At 23.1% G+C, this 15,214-nt stretch overlaps 14 protein-coding genes across 14 annotated transcripts; 4 read left to right on the forward strand and 10 right to left on the reverse strand.

Annotated features, from left to right (window-relative positions):
- Nucleotides 1-38: 38 nt before the first annotated feature.
- HAN_3g450 (rps17) lies at nucleotides 39-404 on the reverse strand (the record flags this gene model as incomplete). The annotated part of the gene is made up of 1 exon (XM_001712525.1): nucleotides 39-404. One exon carries the CDS (start codon nucleotides 402-404, stop codon nucleotides 39-41), a length of 366 nt encoding a protein of 121 aa, XP_001712577.1.
- A 66-nt stretch (nucleotides 405-470) lies between these two features.
- On the reverse strand, nucleotides 471-1,283 carry HAN_3g451 (prsS12; the record flags this gene model as incomplete). Its single annotated transcript, XM_001712526.1, has 1 exon — nucleotides 471-1,283. One exon carries the CDS (start codon nucleotides 1,281-1,283, stop codon nucleotides 471-473), a length of 813 nt encoding a protein of 270 aa, XP_001712578.1.
- Nucleotides 1,284-1,325: 42 nt separating this feature from the next.
- HAN_3g452 (prsB4) lies at nucleotides 1,326-1,907 on the forward strand (the record flags this gene model as incomplete). Its single annotated transcript, XM_001712527.1, has 1 exon — nucleotides 1,326-1,907. The coding sequence occupies one exon, from the start codon at nucleotides 1,326-1,328 to the stop codon at nucleotides 1,905-1,907; it is 582 nt and encodes a 193-aa protein (XP_001712579.1).
- A 63-nt stretch (nucleotides 1,908-1,970) lies between these two features.
- On the reverse strand, nucleotides 1,971-3,200 carry HAN_3g453 (prsS4; the record flags this gene model as incomplete). Its single annotated transcript, XM_001712528.1, has 1 exon — nucleotides 1,971-3,200. One exon carries the CDS (start codon nucleotides 3,198-3,200, stop codon nucleotides 1,971-1,973), a length of 1,230 nt encoding a protein of 409 aa, XP_001712580.1.
- Nucleotides 3,201-3,348: 148 nt separating this feature from the next.
- Nucleotides 3,349-4,272, forward strand: HAN_3g454 (rpb3; the record flags this gene model as incomplete). Its single annotated transcript, XM_001712529.1, has 1 exon — nucleotides 3,349-4,272. The coding sequence occupies one exon, from the start codon at nucleotides 3,349-3,351 to the stop codon at nucleotides 4,270-4,272; it is 924 nt and encodes a 307-aa protein (XP_001712581.1).
- A 10-nt stretch (nucleotides 4,273-4,282) lies between these two features.
- Nucleotides 4,283-5,089, reverse strand: HAN_3g455 (hypothetical protein; the record flags this gene model as incomplete). The annotated part of the gene is made up of 1 exon (XM_001712530.1): nucleotides 4,283-5,089. One exon carries the CDS (start codon nucleotides 5,087-5,089, stop codon nucleotides 4,283-4,285), a length of 807 nt encoding a protein of 268 aa, XP_001712582.1.
- A 98-nt stretch (nucleotides 5,090-5,187) lies between these two features.
- HAN_3g456 (hypothetical protein) lies at nucleotides 5,188-6,984 on the forward strand (the record flags this gene model as incomplete). The annotated part of the gene is made up of 1 exon (XM_001712531.1): nucleotides 5,188-6,984. One exon carries the CDS (start codon nucleotides 5,188-5,190, stop codon nucleotides 6,982-6,984), a length of 1,797 nt encoding a protein of 598 aa, XP_001712583.1.
- A 104-nt stretch (nucleotides 6,985-7,088) lies between these two features.
- On the reverse strand, nucleotides 7,089-7,664 carry HAN_3g457 (rps8; the record flags this gene model as incomplete). Its single annotated transcript, XM_001712532.1, has 1 exon — nucleotides 7,089-7,664. The coding sequence occupies one exon, from the start codon at nucleotides 7,662-7,664 to the stop codon at nucleotides 7,089-7,091; it is 576 nt and encodes a 191-aa protein (XP_001712584.1).
- A 311-nt stretch (nucleotides 7,665-7,975) lies between these two features.
- On the forward strand, nucleotides 7,976-8,395 carry HAN_3g458 (hypothetical protein; the record flags this gene model as incomplete). The annotated part of the gene is made up of 1 exon (XM_001712533.1): nucleotides 7,976-8,395. The coding sequence occupies one exon, from the start codon at nucleotides 7,976-7,978 to the stop codon at nucleotides 8,393-8,395; it is 420 nt and encodes a 139-aa protein (XP_001712585.1).
- Nucleotides 8,396-8,452: 57 nt separating this feature from the next.
- Nucleotides 8,453-10,711, reverse strand: HAN_3g459 (hypothetical protein; the record flags this gene model as incomplete). Its single annotated transcript, XM_001712534.1, has 1 exon — nucleotides 8,453-10,711. The coding sequence occupies one exon, from the start codon at nucleotides 10,709-10,711 to the stop codon at nucleotides 8,453-8,455; it is 2,259 nt and encodes a 752-aa protein (XP_001712586.1).
- Nucleotides 10,712-10,797: 86 nt separating this feature from the next.
- On the reverse strand, nucleotides 10,798-11,127 carry HAN_3g460 (hypothetical protein; the record flags this gene model as incomplete). The annotated part of the gene is made up of 1 exon (XM_001712535.1): nucleotides 10,798-11,127. The coding sequence occupies one exon, from the start codon at nucleotides 11,125-11,127 to the stop codon at nucleotides 10,798-10,800; it is 330 nt and encodes a 109-aa protein (XP_001712587.1).
- A 58-nt stretch (nucleotides 11,128-11,185) lies between these two features.
- Nucleotides 11,186-11,626, reverse strand: HAN_3g461 (hypothetical protein; the record flags this gene model as incomplete). Its single annotated transcript, XM_001712536.1, has 1 exon — nucleotides 11,186-11,626. The coding sequence occupies one exon, from the start codon at nucleotides 11,624-11,626 to the stop codon at nucleotides 11,186-11,188; it is 441 nt and encodes a 146-aa protein (XP_001712588.1).
- A 53-nt stretch (nucleotides 11,627-11,679) lies between these two features.
- On the reverse strand, nucleotides 11,680-13,848 carry HAN_3g462 (dnaG; the record flags this gene model as incomplete). Its single annotated transcript, XM_001712537.1, has 1 exon — nucleotides 11,680-13,848. The coding sequence occupies one exon, from the start codon at nucleotides 13,846-13,848 to the stop codon at nucleotides 11,680-11,682; it is 2,169 nt and encodes a 722-aa protein (XP_001712589.1).
- A 34-nt stretch (nucleotides 13,849-13,882) lies between these two features.
- On the reverse strand, nucleotides 13,883-15,172 carry HAN_3g463 (hypothetical protein; the record flags this gene model as incomplete). Its single annotated transcript, XM_001712538.1, has 1 exon — nucleotides 13,883-15,172. The coding sequence occupies one exon, from the start codon at nucleotides 15,170-15,172 to the stop codon at nucleotides 13,883-13,885; it is 1,290 nt and encodes a 429-aa protein (XP_001712590.1).
- Between the last annotated feature and the right edge of the window lie 42 nt (nucleotides 15,173-15,214).

Here is a 15,214-nt window from a genome sequence, read left to right on the forward strand (position 1 = left end):
TATGTAAAAGTCATTTTAAAGGTTTCATAAAAATAATTTTATTTAAACATTTTTAAAGTTTCCGGGGAATTTTCAAACAATGAAAAAATTAAAGATTTGGTTTCAATATCAACTTCTATGGTTTCAGTTGTCTTAATTAACTCTGAAATTTTTGGCTCTATTTTTGAATCTTTTTCATTTTCTTGTAATTTCAAAGAAATTCCTCGGACCGGACCTTTTTTTATTCTTTTCGACAAGTGAGTAACATAGCCTGCTATTTTATTTCTTAAGCCTTTTGATGGAATCAATGCAACCTCGTCACATATTTTTTTATTTGTTTGAAAATCAAGAGTCAAGCTAGAATAGTATTTTTCTAACAAAAAACGAGCTGATTTTTTAACAGTTTTGGTTTTCACGCGTCCCATTCTTTTTTAAAATCTAATTTGAATTGAAGATAAAATGAAACTTTTTATTTAAAAAAATTATTTTTTCTATCTTAAATATTTATTTAAAGAAAAAAAGGCAAAATTTTCAATCGATGTAATTAATCTCAAAATTGAAGAAATATATAAAATCAATAATCTTTTTTCAATATGAAAAAAATTATTATTTTCGTAATTTTTATTTAAAGTTACAAATTTTTCAACAAATTTCAATTCGAATAATTGTGATTCTAAAATTGATTTCTTATTTTTTTGATTTTTTATTACTTTTTGAATATATTTAATAAAAAAAATTATCGAACATTGCCATTTTTTTGTAATATCAAGAGAGTTCAAATAGGGGGAAGTTTTTGAATTAGATAAAATTTGATGAATTGCAACTTCTTCAGATTCCAACATCCCGATTTCCACTGCCATTGTTTTTAAAAATTTACCACCTTTTATGTTTTTCTGTTTTTCTGTAAAAATATCAATAATTAGCCCGTTTATTTCTTTGCTCACCCAAAGATGTAAAAAAATTGGTCGATGAGTATATCCAAAAAAAATGCGATGAATTCTAGATTCACTTGAATTTAATTTTTTTTTTAAAGCGTACCACCCGATGATTTTTTCTCTGGAATTAATCTTCTTAAACATAGCTGCCATCTTTTCCATAAATACTTGATCCAAAAACCAATTTTTTTCCATTTTTTGCTTAAAAGGTATTCTAAAAGAAGATGTAACAAAATTTTTTTTTTTTTTATAATAGCCTAATAAAGAACCGATTTTTTTTCCAGAAAACTTTTTTTTTTTAATATCTTGAAATTCTTTCAAAATATCTACAATGGCAAGTGGATGGATAATGGTTTTCGATTGATTCATAAATTTTTTTTATTATTTAACAACTGTCTTAATTTTTGGAAAATGGACACTATCATTTCCTTAAATGGAAAAGGTTTCGGAATATGTGCTATTGATACATTAAGTTTTAAATCTTTTTTAATTACAAAAACTAATCTAAATAAATATATAGAAATTGGAAAAAATAAATTTTTAGCAGTTTCAGGCTATCCTGGAGATGTAATTCAATTTACAGATTTTTTACAAAAAACCATTCAGTTGTATACTTTAAAAACTGGATTAACCTTATCAACCCGATCAGTTGCAAATTGCATACGAAAGGAACTTTCAGATTGTCTAAGAAAAAACCCAATAAATATAAACCTAACCTTGATAGGATTTGATAAAATTTATGGTTCATCTTTATATTTTATCGATTATTTAGGGTCTCTCCAAAGAATGGATTTTTGTGTACAAGGTCACTCTTCCTTGATTTTATCCTCTTTTTTAGATCGATATTATAAACAAAAAATGAATCTTCAGGAAGCTATAGAAATTATAAAAAGATGTGCCAATATAATAAAAAAACGATTTTTAATACCTCAAACAAAATTGCTACTTAATATCGTTGATGAAAAAGGATGCAGATGTTTAGGAATTGTTTAGAAAAAAAAAAATTTGTTTTTTTAACTTGAGAGTGAAAAAGGTTTTTTTTCGAAAAAATAATCTTTAATTATAAAGTATTCCCAGAAATTTCTCCTTTTTCCTTTTCAAAATTGAATCTTTTGCCTTTTTTAAGTCGTTTTCCTCTACAATAAGTCTATAGTTTCTCAAAGCGATTAGAGCCGACTCGGTACAAATTGCTTTGATATCCGCCCCGGAAAAATTTTCTTTTCGGAATAAAAAATTTTCAATTTTAAGATTTTGATCAATTCTCATTTTTTTTGTGTGAATTTTAAATATCTGAATCATGGTTTTATGGTCAGGAAAAGGAAATTCAATTTTTCTATCGATTCTCCCGGGTCTAATCAAAGCCGGGTCTAAACTGTCGATTCGATTAGTTGCCATAATAACTTTTATGTTGTCTCGAGGATCAAAACCATCAAGTTGATTTAGCATTTCTAACATAGTTCGTTGAATTTCTTTTTCTCCTCCGCTAAATGTATCAAATCTGGTTGTTCCAATAGCATCTATTTCATCTATAAAAACGATTGAAGGAATAAAAAGGGAGGCTGAAAAAAAAATCTCTCTGACCAATTTGGGTCCGTCGCCTAAAAATTTTTGGACAAGTTCTGAACCAGCAATCCTAAAAAAAGTAGCTTTGGTTCGATTTGCAACGGCTTTTGCTAGCAAAGTTTTTCCCGTTCCTGGTTCTCCATATAATATTACTCCTTTAGGCGGAACAATTCCAATTTCCAAAAAAATTTCTGGTCTATTTAAAGGCAACTCGATTACTTCTTTTATTTCTTGAATCTGTTTTTTCAACCCTCCTATGGTCGAAAAACTTTCTGAAGGAGCCAAGTCGATTTTCATTAAATTTACAAGCGGGTTGACCTGTTCTTTGACAAAACCAATTACAGAAAAAGACTTTCCGTGCAATAAAACTGCATCTCCTGCTTTTAAATCTTTTGTATCAACAAAAGAACAAATTTCGACATAAAATTCAAAACCATTATTGGTTGAAATTATTGCTTTGTTGCCTTCAAGTTTTTCTTCCAAAATCCCGGCTGTAATCGGACTCCCCCGGATATGATTTAGCATTTCATTTTTTGAAAAATCCCGAAATTTTTCTATTTCGTTAGAAAAATTTTTATAAAATCCCAAAAAATTTTGAATTTGTTCAATTTTTGAAATTTTTATTTTTTTTTTCCGGTCTTTTTTTAAATCGGGAATTTTTTTTTTTCCATCTTTTGTATTTTTTTGGGTGATAAAATTTTCATAAACATTAAAATTTTTCATAAAAAAAAAAATTGAGGGTGTGTGCTTAAGATTTTTTAATCTTTGTCCATTAAATTTTCAGAAAAGCAATTCTTCATTAAAATCAGTAGCAGAACTGTTTTTTTTCATCCTTTTTGACAAACAGCTGTCTTTTTTAAATAATTAAAAAATGAAAAATCCAAGCTTGGAAATTTTAAACCTTTCGAATTATGAATCGAAAATTATTTTGAAAGAAACAAATATTTCGATTTTAAATTCCCTTAGACGTGTTATGATAAATGAAGTTCCAACTTTTGCTATAGATTTGTTGTTTATTGAAATTAATTCTTCGGTAATGCATGACGAATTCTTATCCCATCGATTAGGATTATTGCCTCTTTTTTCTAATTTTGCTCACGAATTTAGATATACAAGAGAATGTGATTGCGAACAATATTGTTCTAAATGTTCTTTTAAATTTTCCTTGGATATTTATGCTGAAAAATTTCCACAATCAATATTTTCTACAGATTTAAATACCATTGATAAAAAAGAAAATTTTTTTTATCAACAAATTAATCCAATCCATTATTCCAGTCTTAAAGAAACTTTAGACCAAAAACCAATTTTGATAGGAAAATTAGGAATTGGTCAAAGGATTAAACTTGTTGCTATTGCCAAAAAGGGAATAGGAAAAGAACATGCAAAATGGAGTCCGATTTCAGTTATAAAAATTAAAAAAATTCCTTTTTTTCTGTTTGATTTAAAAGAAATAAATAAAAAAATCAACTCAAAAACAAAAGAAAAAATTTCTCAAATTTTACCCAATTTATTTATTTTTGAAAAATCTAAAAATAATTTGAAATACAATCAGATTTTTCTTTCAAAAGAAGAAAATTTTTCCCAATTCGATTTACTTACTCTGAGTAAAATTTTTTTAAAAAAAGGTATAGATATGCAATTCATAAAAAATCGAAAAAATGAAAATAGTGATTTTGAAATTTACATAGAATCGACTGGTGCACTTAATCCGATAGAAATATTTCGAAAATCGATTCAAATAATAAAAAAAAAATTGAATCTTATAGGAATAAGTCTTGAAAAAATTTGTTAGTTATTTTTTTTTAAAGAAGTAAATTTTTTGAAAAATATAATTCATCGAAAAAGAAAAATTCTGGCTGATTTTCTTTTTCTGAATATTTATTTTTTAAAATTTTTTTTAAAAATTCTAAAAAAAGAGAAAAAAGATAACTAAAATCTCTCAAACTTTTATTTGCTATGTTTTCTTTAAAATTTTTTTTTAAAAAAAAAAAAAAGAAAAAATTAAAATTTTTTTCTTTCCAATAATTAGAAAATTTAATAAAATCTTTTTTTAATAAACGATTTTTTAATTTTTTTTTATAGAGTTTTCTGTTGTTTTTTTTTAATTTGAAAATGGAATCAGTTGGGAAAAAAAAAATTTCTCGAAAAATTTCTAAAACATTTTCGATTTTTAAAACATTCAAAATTATCCAATAATCTTCTATCATATTAGGAAGTAGGGAAAATAATTTTTCTTGTTCTTCTATAGTTAGGTTTTCTAATCCATTCATAATAATTAAAGTTTTTGCTTTTTTGGAATTTGAAAATTTTTTCATTTTTAAAAAATTTTTTAAAATTTCAAAAACAAATTTTTTGTCATTCTTGTTTTTTTGAAAAAAAATTTCCTGATGAAAAAAGCTTTGAAAAAAAAAATTACCTAAATTTTCAGGAAGGAAATTTTCGGAAAAAACTATTTCTTTTTTCTGAACTTTTAAAAGATTTTTCCTAATTAAAGATTGGACAACAAAATTTAAAATTTTTTTATTTTGATTTAAACTTGAAAAAATTAAAATTTTTTCTTTTTTTATTGCTTTTATAAAAAAATTTAAACCTATTTGGTAATTTTTCATTTTAATTTTTTGGTAATTATAAAAAGCTTAAAAATTAAATTCTTTTTACAATTTCTATAATTTATAAAAAACGTTTGAATTTTCAAAAAAAAAAATAAATGGAAAAACAAAACAAAGAAAAATTTTCATTTTTTTTAGACTTATTTAAAAAAAAAATATGGGCAATATTAAAAATCACAACTTCAAAAAAAAATAAACAAGAAGAAATTTTTTTTCTCAATTTTAAATCTTTTTATAATAAAATTTTAAAAATAAAGGTAAAAAATTCTAATCGAAATATTTATAAGTTTTTAAAAAAAAACTCCCTGGAATCAATTGATATTTTGCGAAATAAATCGAAAAACTTTAACTTGCATTTTTTGGAGGAAGAGATAGAAAGAGAAAAATTTTTAAAAAAAAAAGGGAAAAATTTTATTTTATTTTTAAAGGAGTCGGATTTTTTATCTAAAACTGTAAAACCAGATCTTTATTATAAAAATATCAAAATTTTAAAAAGTAAAAAAATTGAAATTTCAAAAAAAAAAACCCAGGGAAAATTTCAATTTATTTTTTTGATTCCCTTTCAAAAAAACTTGTGCTTTTTAAGATTTTTTTTTTCTAAAATAATGTTATTTCCGAAAAAATATACGTTTGATACAAAGAAAAAAAATTTTTTCAATTTTTTTTTCTATAAAGTTTCGATTTTGGTTCTTTATTCAATCGAAAGGTTTGGAAACTTTAAAAACCTGGCTCGGTTGTATCCTCTTCGGGCAATAATAATCAAAAACAAGTTTTTTTTTCTAATTTTTTTTTTTTTGGAAAAAAATTCGATAAAAACTTTCGGAAACCTAAAAAATTTTTATAATTTTTTCTTTTTTCTTAGCCAATATTTGAAACAACCTATTGATAGTTTGGTTTTTTCCTTTTTTTATTTGGAAAAAACAAAAAATTTTTCATCAAAAATTAAAGAAAGTGATTTTTTCCAATCTTTATTAAAACCTACAATTAAGTATTTTATAGATAATTTTCCCAGAAAAAGTAATTTTTATTGTAGAATGGTTTTGTGTTTCTCTATTTTTTTATTGAAATTATTTTCTCAAATGATAAAACAAGAAAAATTTTTGATAAAAGTTGATTCAAAGAATGAAAACTTATTTTTTAATATTTTAGGACAGAAACATGGTTTTAGTAGAAAAATAGTAGAACTTTTTTTAAAAAATTTCGATTTTCTTGAATTAAGGGCTGCGTTTTTTCAAAAACCAAAAAGAAAAAATAGATGCAAAAAATTTTTTAATTTTTTTTTAAAAAAAAAAAAAATTTACTTTTTCATAGTTAAACCTTTTTTAAAATCGTTTTTTTCAGTTAAAAAGAAAACTGTTCAAATTTTTCTAAGATCAGAGAAAAAAAAAACCCGAATAGAACTCGCTTTAAAAAGTAATTCATCAGGTTTTGGCTTTTTCTTACCTGTTCATGTTTTAAAAAGCAATAATTTATGTTTAGTATTTTGGGTTCCCATTCGATTTAATTACCATTTTTTTGAAATTTCATGGGGTACAAAAAAAAGTAACTTGGTTCGTTATGAACCACATTTTTTACCTTCTTTTCTTTTGAAAAGTTTTTTATTTAAAATTGAAATTTTCCAAGAAATAAATATTTGGATTAATTTTTTAAAAATTTTCAAAAACCGAATCTTCGGTAACCTTTTCCTCCCATTGGGCTTTTTAAATTTTTTTAATCAAAAAAAAAAATTTAATAGAACAAAAGAAGAAGAAAAACCGCTTCATCAATTTTTTTTTTTTGAATTATTATTTCTTTTAGAAGAAACATATTTTTTTTTAGCTCAAATTTTATTTTTATTGAGGAAGAGAGAAATTCTGTCTAACAATATAAAAAGGAAAATTCGAATGTTTTATTAAAAGCATTTATTTTCTGAAAACCATGAAAAATTTTTCGAAAATAAAAATTTTTTTTTTATTTTTTTTTTTAAATAATCAACCTAAAATTAAAAAATTGCTTATATTTAAAGTTTTTTTTTATGTATTTTTTTAATATAAAATTCCAGTTCAGATCCTTCAAGAATATACCCATCACTTCTTCCGGTTTGCCCTGGACGGGAACATATTCGAGCTAAAACTTTTCCTGAATTAATTTGTTCCCACAGGTTTGTTTCTTTCTCTTTTTTTAAATTTTTGGGGCTGTTTTTTTCATCATTTTTAAAAATTTTTTTTTCTTTCGGAAATATATAATTATTTTGTTTTGCCCAATTTTTAAAAGGGCTTGAGTCGATAAAAATAATTGCCCCTTTAACTAAAGTATTTGTTCTCACAAGTTCATTATTGGATGAATTATAGACGACAGAAAGAATCCTCGTTTTTTTGGTTATGGCGATAGAAATTAAAGAAAAATTCCCATGGTCTAGTTTTAGTGCTCTATTTTTAACATTTCCACCTCGAACTCGTATTTTTGCAATTTGTTTTATACCAATTTTTGTATTCGCCCCTTGTCGTCCGATTTCATGTTTTCTTTTTTTGCGCCAAATCCTTTTTTTGCCTCCTGTAAGTCGTTTTTTATGAATAGAATCTCTTGAAATCCCCATATAAAATAAATAACAAACTTCATACTCCCAAATTTATGTTTTTTTATTATTTTTAAACGCTTATATTTAGTAGTTTATTTGCTTACATTAGTTATGAATCGTGGAAAGTTCTCCACCTTTAAGACAGATTTTTGTTTGTGTTATAATGTTTTTTTGTTTTTTAAAAAACAAAATTTAAAATAATAACTAGGTTTAAAAAGAAGTTTAAACTTAAAAGATTTCCTATTAATTTTCGGCTTTATTAAGAATTCAAAATTTATTGATTAATTAATTTTAAACAAAGACATGCTGTCCTATTTTTTTAGTTAAAAATGGAAAAACCAAAAAAACAAAGTCATTTATTAGAATTTTACGGAATCGAATGTGATCACTGTGTAGATATGGAACCTTTAATGAGTGAAATTGAAGAAGAATTAAATATTCCAATTAGAAGATTCGAAGTTTGGTATAATACAGAAAACGCCCGTTTACTACAAAAACTTGACAAAGGAGGAGCTTGTGGAGGAGTCCCTTTTTTTTATAATAAAAAAACCAGATCCTGGATATGTGGGGCAACGACCGCTCCCAATCTTAAAGCTTGGGCCACAGGCAAACCTCATGAAAGATTTTTGCCTCCTCCTAAAGAAGAAACTGAATATTTACAAGGTCTAACAGGATGGTTTGAAAGACTAAGAAACGAAGGAATAAAAAGAATGGAACAGCGGACTGAAAATCAAAATAAAACAAAGTGAATAGTTAAATTTTATTTAAACCTTGATTTTTTTAACATGACTTTCGTCTTTTCTTTTTTATAGAAATCCTTTAAAATTTATTTCATTTAAATAATCAATTTTTAGACGTTGATCTTGGTTCCAAAAAATTTTTTTTTTTTTTTTTGATTTTATTCCTAAAAAAAATCGTAGTCTTTGAAATTTTAAACCAAGTAGATTCAAAAAAAAAGTAAAATTTTTTGATATATGATGAAGACGGGCTTGAGTAAATAAATTTTTTAAAAAAAGAAACCATTTGTTGTTTAATCGAAAAAAAAAATTAAAAAATACTTTGAAATTTTTTTTAAAATAAAAGTTTTCTGGTATTATTTTCCTTTTTAAATAAAATTTCCCTCTTTTATTTTCTAAATTTTTAAAAAAAAAAGCTAGGATTGATTTTGCATAAAAAGGCTGTTTTTTATAAAAAAAGTAAAGAGAAAGAAAGAAGTCCACAAAAGGATTTTTTTGAGAGTGAAAAAAAAATTTCTGAAAATTTTTCTTTTCGAGATATGGAAATTTTAGAAAAAAATTTTTTTCAGAAAAATTTTTTTTATTTTTGAAAAAATCTTTTATCAAATTCGTTTCCCAATAATGACCAATCTTTGAAAAAATTAATAATTTAGAGTTTTCAATTTCGATTAAAAAAAAAAAAAAAATCCCTTGAAGAAAAAAAATTTGGCAAAAAAAAGACAAATTTTTAAAAAATAAAAAATTTAAAGAGTCAACGGTATTTTTGAAATCAAATTGAGGATTTTGAAATAAAACATAAAAGCTAAAATTTTTCCTGAACTTTTTCTTAAAAAGAAAAAAATTTGAATTCTTTTGAATAAAAAAAATTTCATCAATTCTGTTACCGAATTTTTTTTTTATGTATAAGTTTTTATTAATGAATTTTAAGGATAATTCTTTACCTAAATTGAAAATTTGATAGAAAGGATAATCAAAATTCAAAGAAATTGACAAAAAAAAAATAAAAGAAAAATCAAGGATGAAAAACAATCCCAAAGTAAGGGCAAGAAAATTTTTTTTAAAAATAAATTTAGCCAAACTAAAAAAAATAAAAATTCCTAGAATTCCTAAAATTTTTTTTTCTAAAAAAATTTTCAGAATTATTTTTAAGAAAACAGTTATTGTATTTTTGGAAAATTGGCTATTCGAGAAAAGAATTTTTTTCAAGCATAATTTTGAATGTATAACAAACAAAATAAAAAAAAAATCGTAAAAAAAAAATTTTTCTTTTTTAAAAAAAATTTTTCTTTTTCGATAGGAATTTTTTAAAAGGTTCCATTTGGCGATGGTTTTAAATAAATATTTCTTTTTTTCAACAAGGTTAGATCTTAAAAATTCTCTTGAAAAAACTAAATTAAAATAAAGAGAAAATGGAAAAAAATTAGAAAATAAACGTTTTTTAACAAGAAATATTTTCCTCGTCATAAGTTGTTGATAAATTAAACTTTCTTCAGTCATTCTTTCAGAGAATAAATGGGAGAAAAAAAACCAAAAAATCTTACTTTTTTTTTTTTGAATTTTCTTTATTGGAAAAGTAAAAAATTTTTTAATCAACCATTTCATTTGTAAGAAAAAAACTGATTTATCATTTCGATTAAAATCAGAAAATTTAATTTCGGATCTTAGTTTATTAACTTGATTTTTTTTATGGAAAATTTTTGGATTTATTAATAATAAAAAATTTGATAAAAAGGGTTTTCTTTTAAAAAAATCCTTGATTCTTTTCAAAAAAAACAAAAGTAATCTTGAAAAAATAAAAAATTTTTTCTTCTTTTTTAAGAATTTTAATACCCAAAAAAAATAAAAGGCGAATGAAAAATAGTTAAACTTTTGAAAAAAAAAATTTTTATTTTTTTTTTGAATTGAAATCTTTTTTTCAGATTTGATATCATTTTTAACAAAACGAAAAATTTTTCTAAACTTTTTTTTTTTAAAAAAAAATTTTTCGTTTTGGAATTTTGTTAAATGATTTAAAAACCTCAAAATAAAATTTTGTTTTCTAGAAAGATTATGAAAAAAAAATTTTAAAATAAAAATCCCTTTTACCAATTCCAAAATTTTTCTATAAACGCTAAATCCTTTTTCTTTTAAAGTTTTTTTAAATTGAAAAGCGTTTATTAATTTAACTTTTAAATACATACGGAAAGGTTTAAAAATAAAAAAAAAATTTAAAATAGTTTTTGTAAAAAAATTCAAATTTTTTAAATTTTTATTGTCGAAGTTTATGAAAAGTAACTTTATTCTATTGGGTTTCCAATTCGTTAAACACTTTTTAAACTTTGAAATCATTAAAAAAAAAAAAATGTCAAATTAAACAAAAATAAAAATAAATTTAAGCCATTAAATTTAAGCTTTACGATTAATTTTATTATTATTCATTTTAGGTTTATTAAAAAAAAATCGATTTTTTGTTTTAATTTTGTTTTTGAACCCAAAATTTTTACTTTCCCTTTTTTAATTAAATTCTTTTTTTTTGGAAATTTGACTAGTTCAAAATAACTTACTATCTCAAAAATTTTATAAAGTTTCGATAAACGTAAATAAAAATTTTTTTCTGTTTTAACCACGGAAAAACAAGTCTGTTTTACGATTTCAAAAAAACAAACGAGATCTTTTTTTTTCCAAAAGATTTCGAAAAATTTTTGGTTAGTTTTTCTTTTTTTGTCATTCCTTTTTCCTTTTAAATAGCCAAATTTTTGGATCATTTTTCCTTTTAAAAATAAATTAAGTTTTTACTGTTATATTATTTATAAAAAAAATTAGTCAACCAGTTATTTTGAATGCATCCACAAACATTCCCAAAATTATCCCAATTTTAAAGCTATTTAAGAGTTTAAGAAAATTTGTTAATTTTTCGGAGCTATAAAATAATTTTGTAAATAATTCTATCCAACATAGCAAAACAGCTGCTGCGAGTGGATCCCAATCAGCCACACTTCCAATAATAGTAATTGCGCTAGTAGCCGAAAAAAATCCGAAAAAAAGAAAAAAAATCCCTAAACTTAATTCCCAAATCCAATTATTTTCAAAAACTTGCCAATTTTTTGTTAAAATATTTTTTCGGTTTGTAAAACCATGCTTATTTCCTTTTAAAAGGCTTTTTTGAAAAACTTGAAAATTAAAAGCGGCATTCTTAATTTTTTTTTTCCAAAAAAATGATCGTTTTGAAAACTTTTTCCCTTGGAATATTTGAAGAATTATCATAAAAAAAATTTTTTATAGATTTAAATGATTAATTAGTTTATACCAAAAAAATTCTAAAAATTAATTGTTCTCATTGTATCTAGACAACGATCAATAGAGGAAATGATCTTAATTTCATAATTGATATTTTTTTCGATTATAGATTGGGAAGGCGAAGTTTTCGAAAATGAGCTTTTTTGTATTTTTTTCCTATTTTTTAAATAATTGTATAAAAAGATTAATTTCTTTAATTTTTTAGTTACAGTTTTTCTTTGGTAAATTAACCAAGAAAAAAATATTCCTTTAATGGTTACATCAAAAAGTTCGCATTTTTCGGAAAATAATATTGAAGTTCCTGTTTCTAGAGAGAAAAATTTCTGAAGAAAAAAATTCAATGTTTCTTTGTCAATTTTCTCACTTAAATTAAGCAGATAAATACGTTTAAAGTCGTTGGATTTTTTATTTTGATTAGGAAGGAATATTGAAACAGAAAAATTTTTTTTATTCGACCATTCAAAATAAGAATTTGGATGGAAATTATTTGAGAAAAAAATGCAAGAAACATCATTCTTAAAAATTAAAAAATGAAAAGAAAGAAAGATAAATTCATTTAAAAAAGTAAGAAAATCATTATTATTATAAAAAGGAGATATGTGTTTTTTTTGGATTGTTTTATAGGAAATTTTTCTTTCCTTAAAAAGAAAAAAATCCTTTCGTTTTTTTAATAAAACTTTCAGAAATTTTTTTTTTTTTTGGTTCGAAATTAAAAATTTTTCAAAAATTTGAGAATATTGATTTTCTTTTTTAGTCAAAGGTAAAAATTTTTTTTTTATGTAATTGATTTGAGAAAAAATATTATTTAGAAAAAAAATATTTTCTCTTGAATCCAAAAAAAGGAAATTCTCGAACCAAACCATTGGTGGAATGGAATTATTTAATATTATATTCGAAAAATTAAAACAGCCTTCCTTTTGTAAAAAATCATCCGGGTCTTTTGAAAAAAAATTTGAAGGTATTTCACTAATACTAAATTGAGAAGTTTTGTTTTGAATGATTGGATTAAAAAAATTTTTTTTTAATAATAGGAAAATTCCATTTTTTCCAGCATTATCAGAATCAAAACAAACAACAATGTGTTTCATAGAACAAAGATTTCGACACTTATTTATTTGAAAAAAACTGAAAGAAGTTCCTAATGATGCAGCGGAAAATCTTAGTCCGTTCTGGAATAAGGCCATAGTATCCATATAGCCCTCAACAAGAAGTAAAATTTTAGGAGGATTTTTGAGAGAATTTATAATCATAATTTGAGAAAAAATGCTCTGGTTTTTTTTAAAAAGTTGGCTTTCAGAAGAATTTAAATATTTTGGGAAATTAGTTTTCGAGATTAAACGACCTCCAAACCCTATTACCAATCCTTTTTGGTTTCTTATAGGAATAATAAATCGATCTTGAAACATATCAAAATAATAATAATTCAATTTTTTACTCTTCCTTTTTTGGAATTTTTCATATTCTATTGGCTTTTTCTTAAAAAAAAAAATTCCGGATTTAATTAATTTTTTTCGAGGAAAACGTAAATCTGAAAGATATTCAAAAAGATATTTTTTCCGTGGAGGGGAATAACCGATTTGAAAAATCTTCGCTGTTCCAAAAGAAATGTTTCTAAGTTGTAAGAGGGTTTTGGGTTTATAGCTTTTTTTTAGAAGAGAGAGAAAAAATTCAGAAGACAACTGAAGTAAAAAAAATTCTTGAAATGAGATTAAAGAAAAATTATCTGAAGACTTGAAATCCAGTAAATTTTTTTGATAAGCTTTGAAAAATTTTTCATTATTCAACTTTTTTTCTGAATTGGCGTTGTTTTTGTTCTTAAAAATTGTTGTTTCTTTTAAATGCTTTTGGAAAGAAAATAAATTTCCGGATGCTCCACATCCAAAGCAATGGTAAACGCCTTTTTTATCATTTACAAAAAAAGAAGGTGATTTTTCAAAATGAAAAGGACATTGAGCAACCATGTATTTTCCTTTTTTTTCTAATTTTATTCCGTTTTCTATTATAAGTTTTGATAGGCGAGAAATAATTAAATTAATAAAATTTCTTTTTTGTTTTAATTTATAAGGGTGTAAGAATGAATTTTTTCTACAAATTTTTGTATTTTTATTTTTAAAATTGTGAAAAAATGAAGATTTTTCCTCTCCCACATTCCAAAAATTTTTTGAAAAACTCAAAAATTGGAAAAACATTAAATTATTTTTTTATTTAAAAAAAATATTATACTTAAGTACAATTTTTTTCCTTATTTATCGATTTTAACATTGCTCTTGAATAAAATATCGGAAAGCTTTTCATCTCTTTTAAAATTAATGTGTTTTTTTTAATTATACTTCGTTGGTTTGGATTTTTAGGAATTTTCCAACAAACAACGGTTTTCCTTTTATTACTTCCTGGAAAATATTTTAAAATTTCTATGGGAAATGGAAAATCTAAATCCTCTAAAATTTTGGCTCTTTCCTGTTTACCTGATGGTAATAAAGAAAAAATATTGAAAGGAAAGTAATTTTTAAGATTCTTTAATTCAAAAAAAATTTTAATTTTAATTTCAGAATTTTTTTCTGGAAATTCATCGATTTCATAACTATGAATTGTGTTTATTTCCATAAATCGCTTTTGATCTCTAAATACTTTTCGAAGGTGATTTTTTGTTGTTCTATCCAAACAAACCTTATTGTATTCTGCATAAGAAACAAAAGTTTCAGGAAGTTTGCAAATTGCTCCTAACCAATCCGACTTATTCATAGAATTGTGAAAAATAAAATTTTTAGAATTATATGAAAATTGAATATTCAAAGATAACTTCCTGAGTTCTGATTCTTTTAAAATTTTCAATTTTCTTTTGGGATTATTATTTTTAGAAATTATCCATATATTATCATAAAATTTTGGTCCAAAAAATTCCATTAAAAAAGAGGGGGGCATAGAAATTTTTCCTCCATGAATTCTTCTTTGTAAAAATTTATTATATTGGGAATCTAAAATCCAAAGACTTTCTTCGACAATATTTAAAAAACAAAAAAAATTAAAATATAAAATTGAGTTTCGTAAATTTTTTTTTTCAATAAACAAAAAATGAAAAATGTCATTCCAGAGAGAATCTTTTTCATGAAGAGGAGGAATAGTAAAAAAAAAAAAGTTTCTTTTTTTTTTAAAAAAAAAGGAATAAGAAAGACTTGAATAAATATTTTTATTTTTTTTAAAAAAATTTATAAAACCTATATTGTAAATGTTAAACTCTTTTAAATAAAAAAATAGATTTTCCGTTACTTTGAGACAATCAAACACTAGAATACCGATGTTTTTTCTTCTCTCTCCCAAACCATGGAAAAATGAATTTAAAAAGTTTTTTTTTGAAACGAAAAAATTAAGAAAAAATTTTTGATTTTTCTTATAAAAATTTAAAATTTTTAAAAACTTACAGTTTTTATTTTTCAAAGGAAAAGAAATCCAAAAATATCCCCAAAAATTAAACTTTTTTTTTAATAAAATAATTTTTAAAAAAATAGTTAACATTTTTCCGAATGAAAAAATTTAAAAACGAGAGAAAGAATGTTT

This window comes from Hemiselmis andersenii, chromosome 3 (genome assembly GCF_000018645.1).
Source record: "Hemiselmis andersenii chromosome 3, complete sequence; nucleomorph".
Taxonomy (NCBI): Eukaryota; class Cryptophyceae; order Cryptomonadales; family Hemiselmidaceae; genus Hemiselmis; species Hemiselmis andersenii.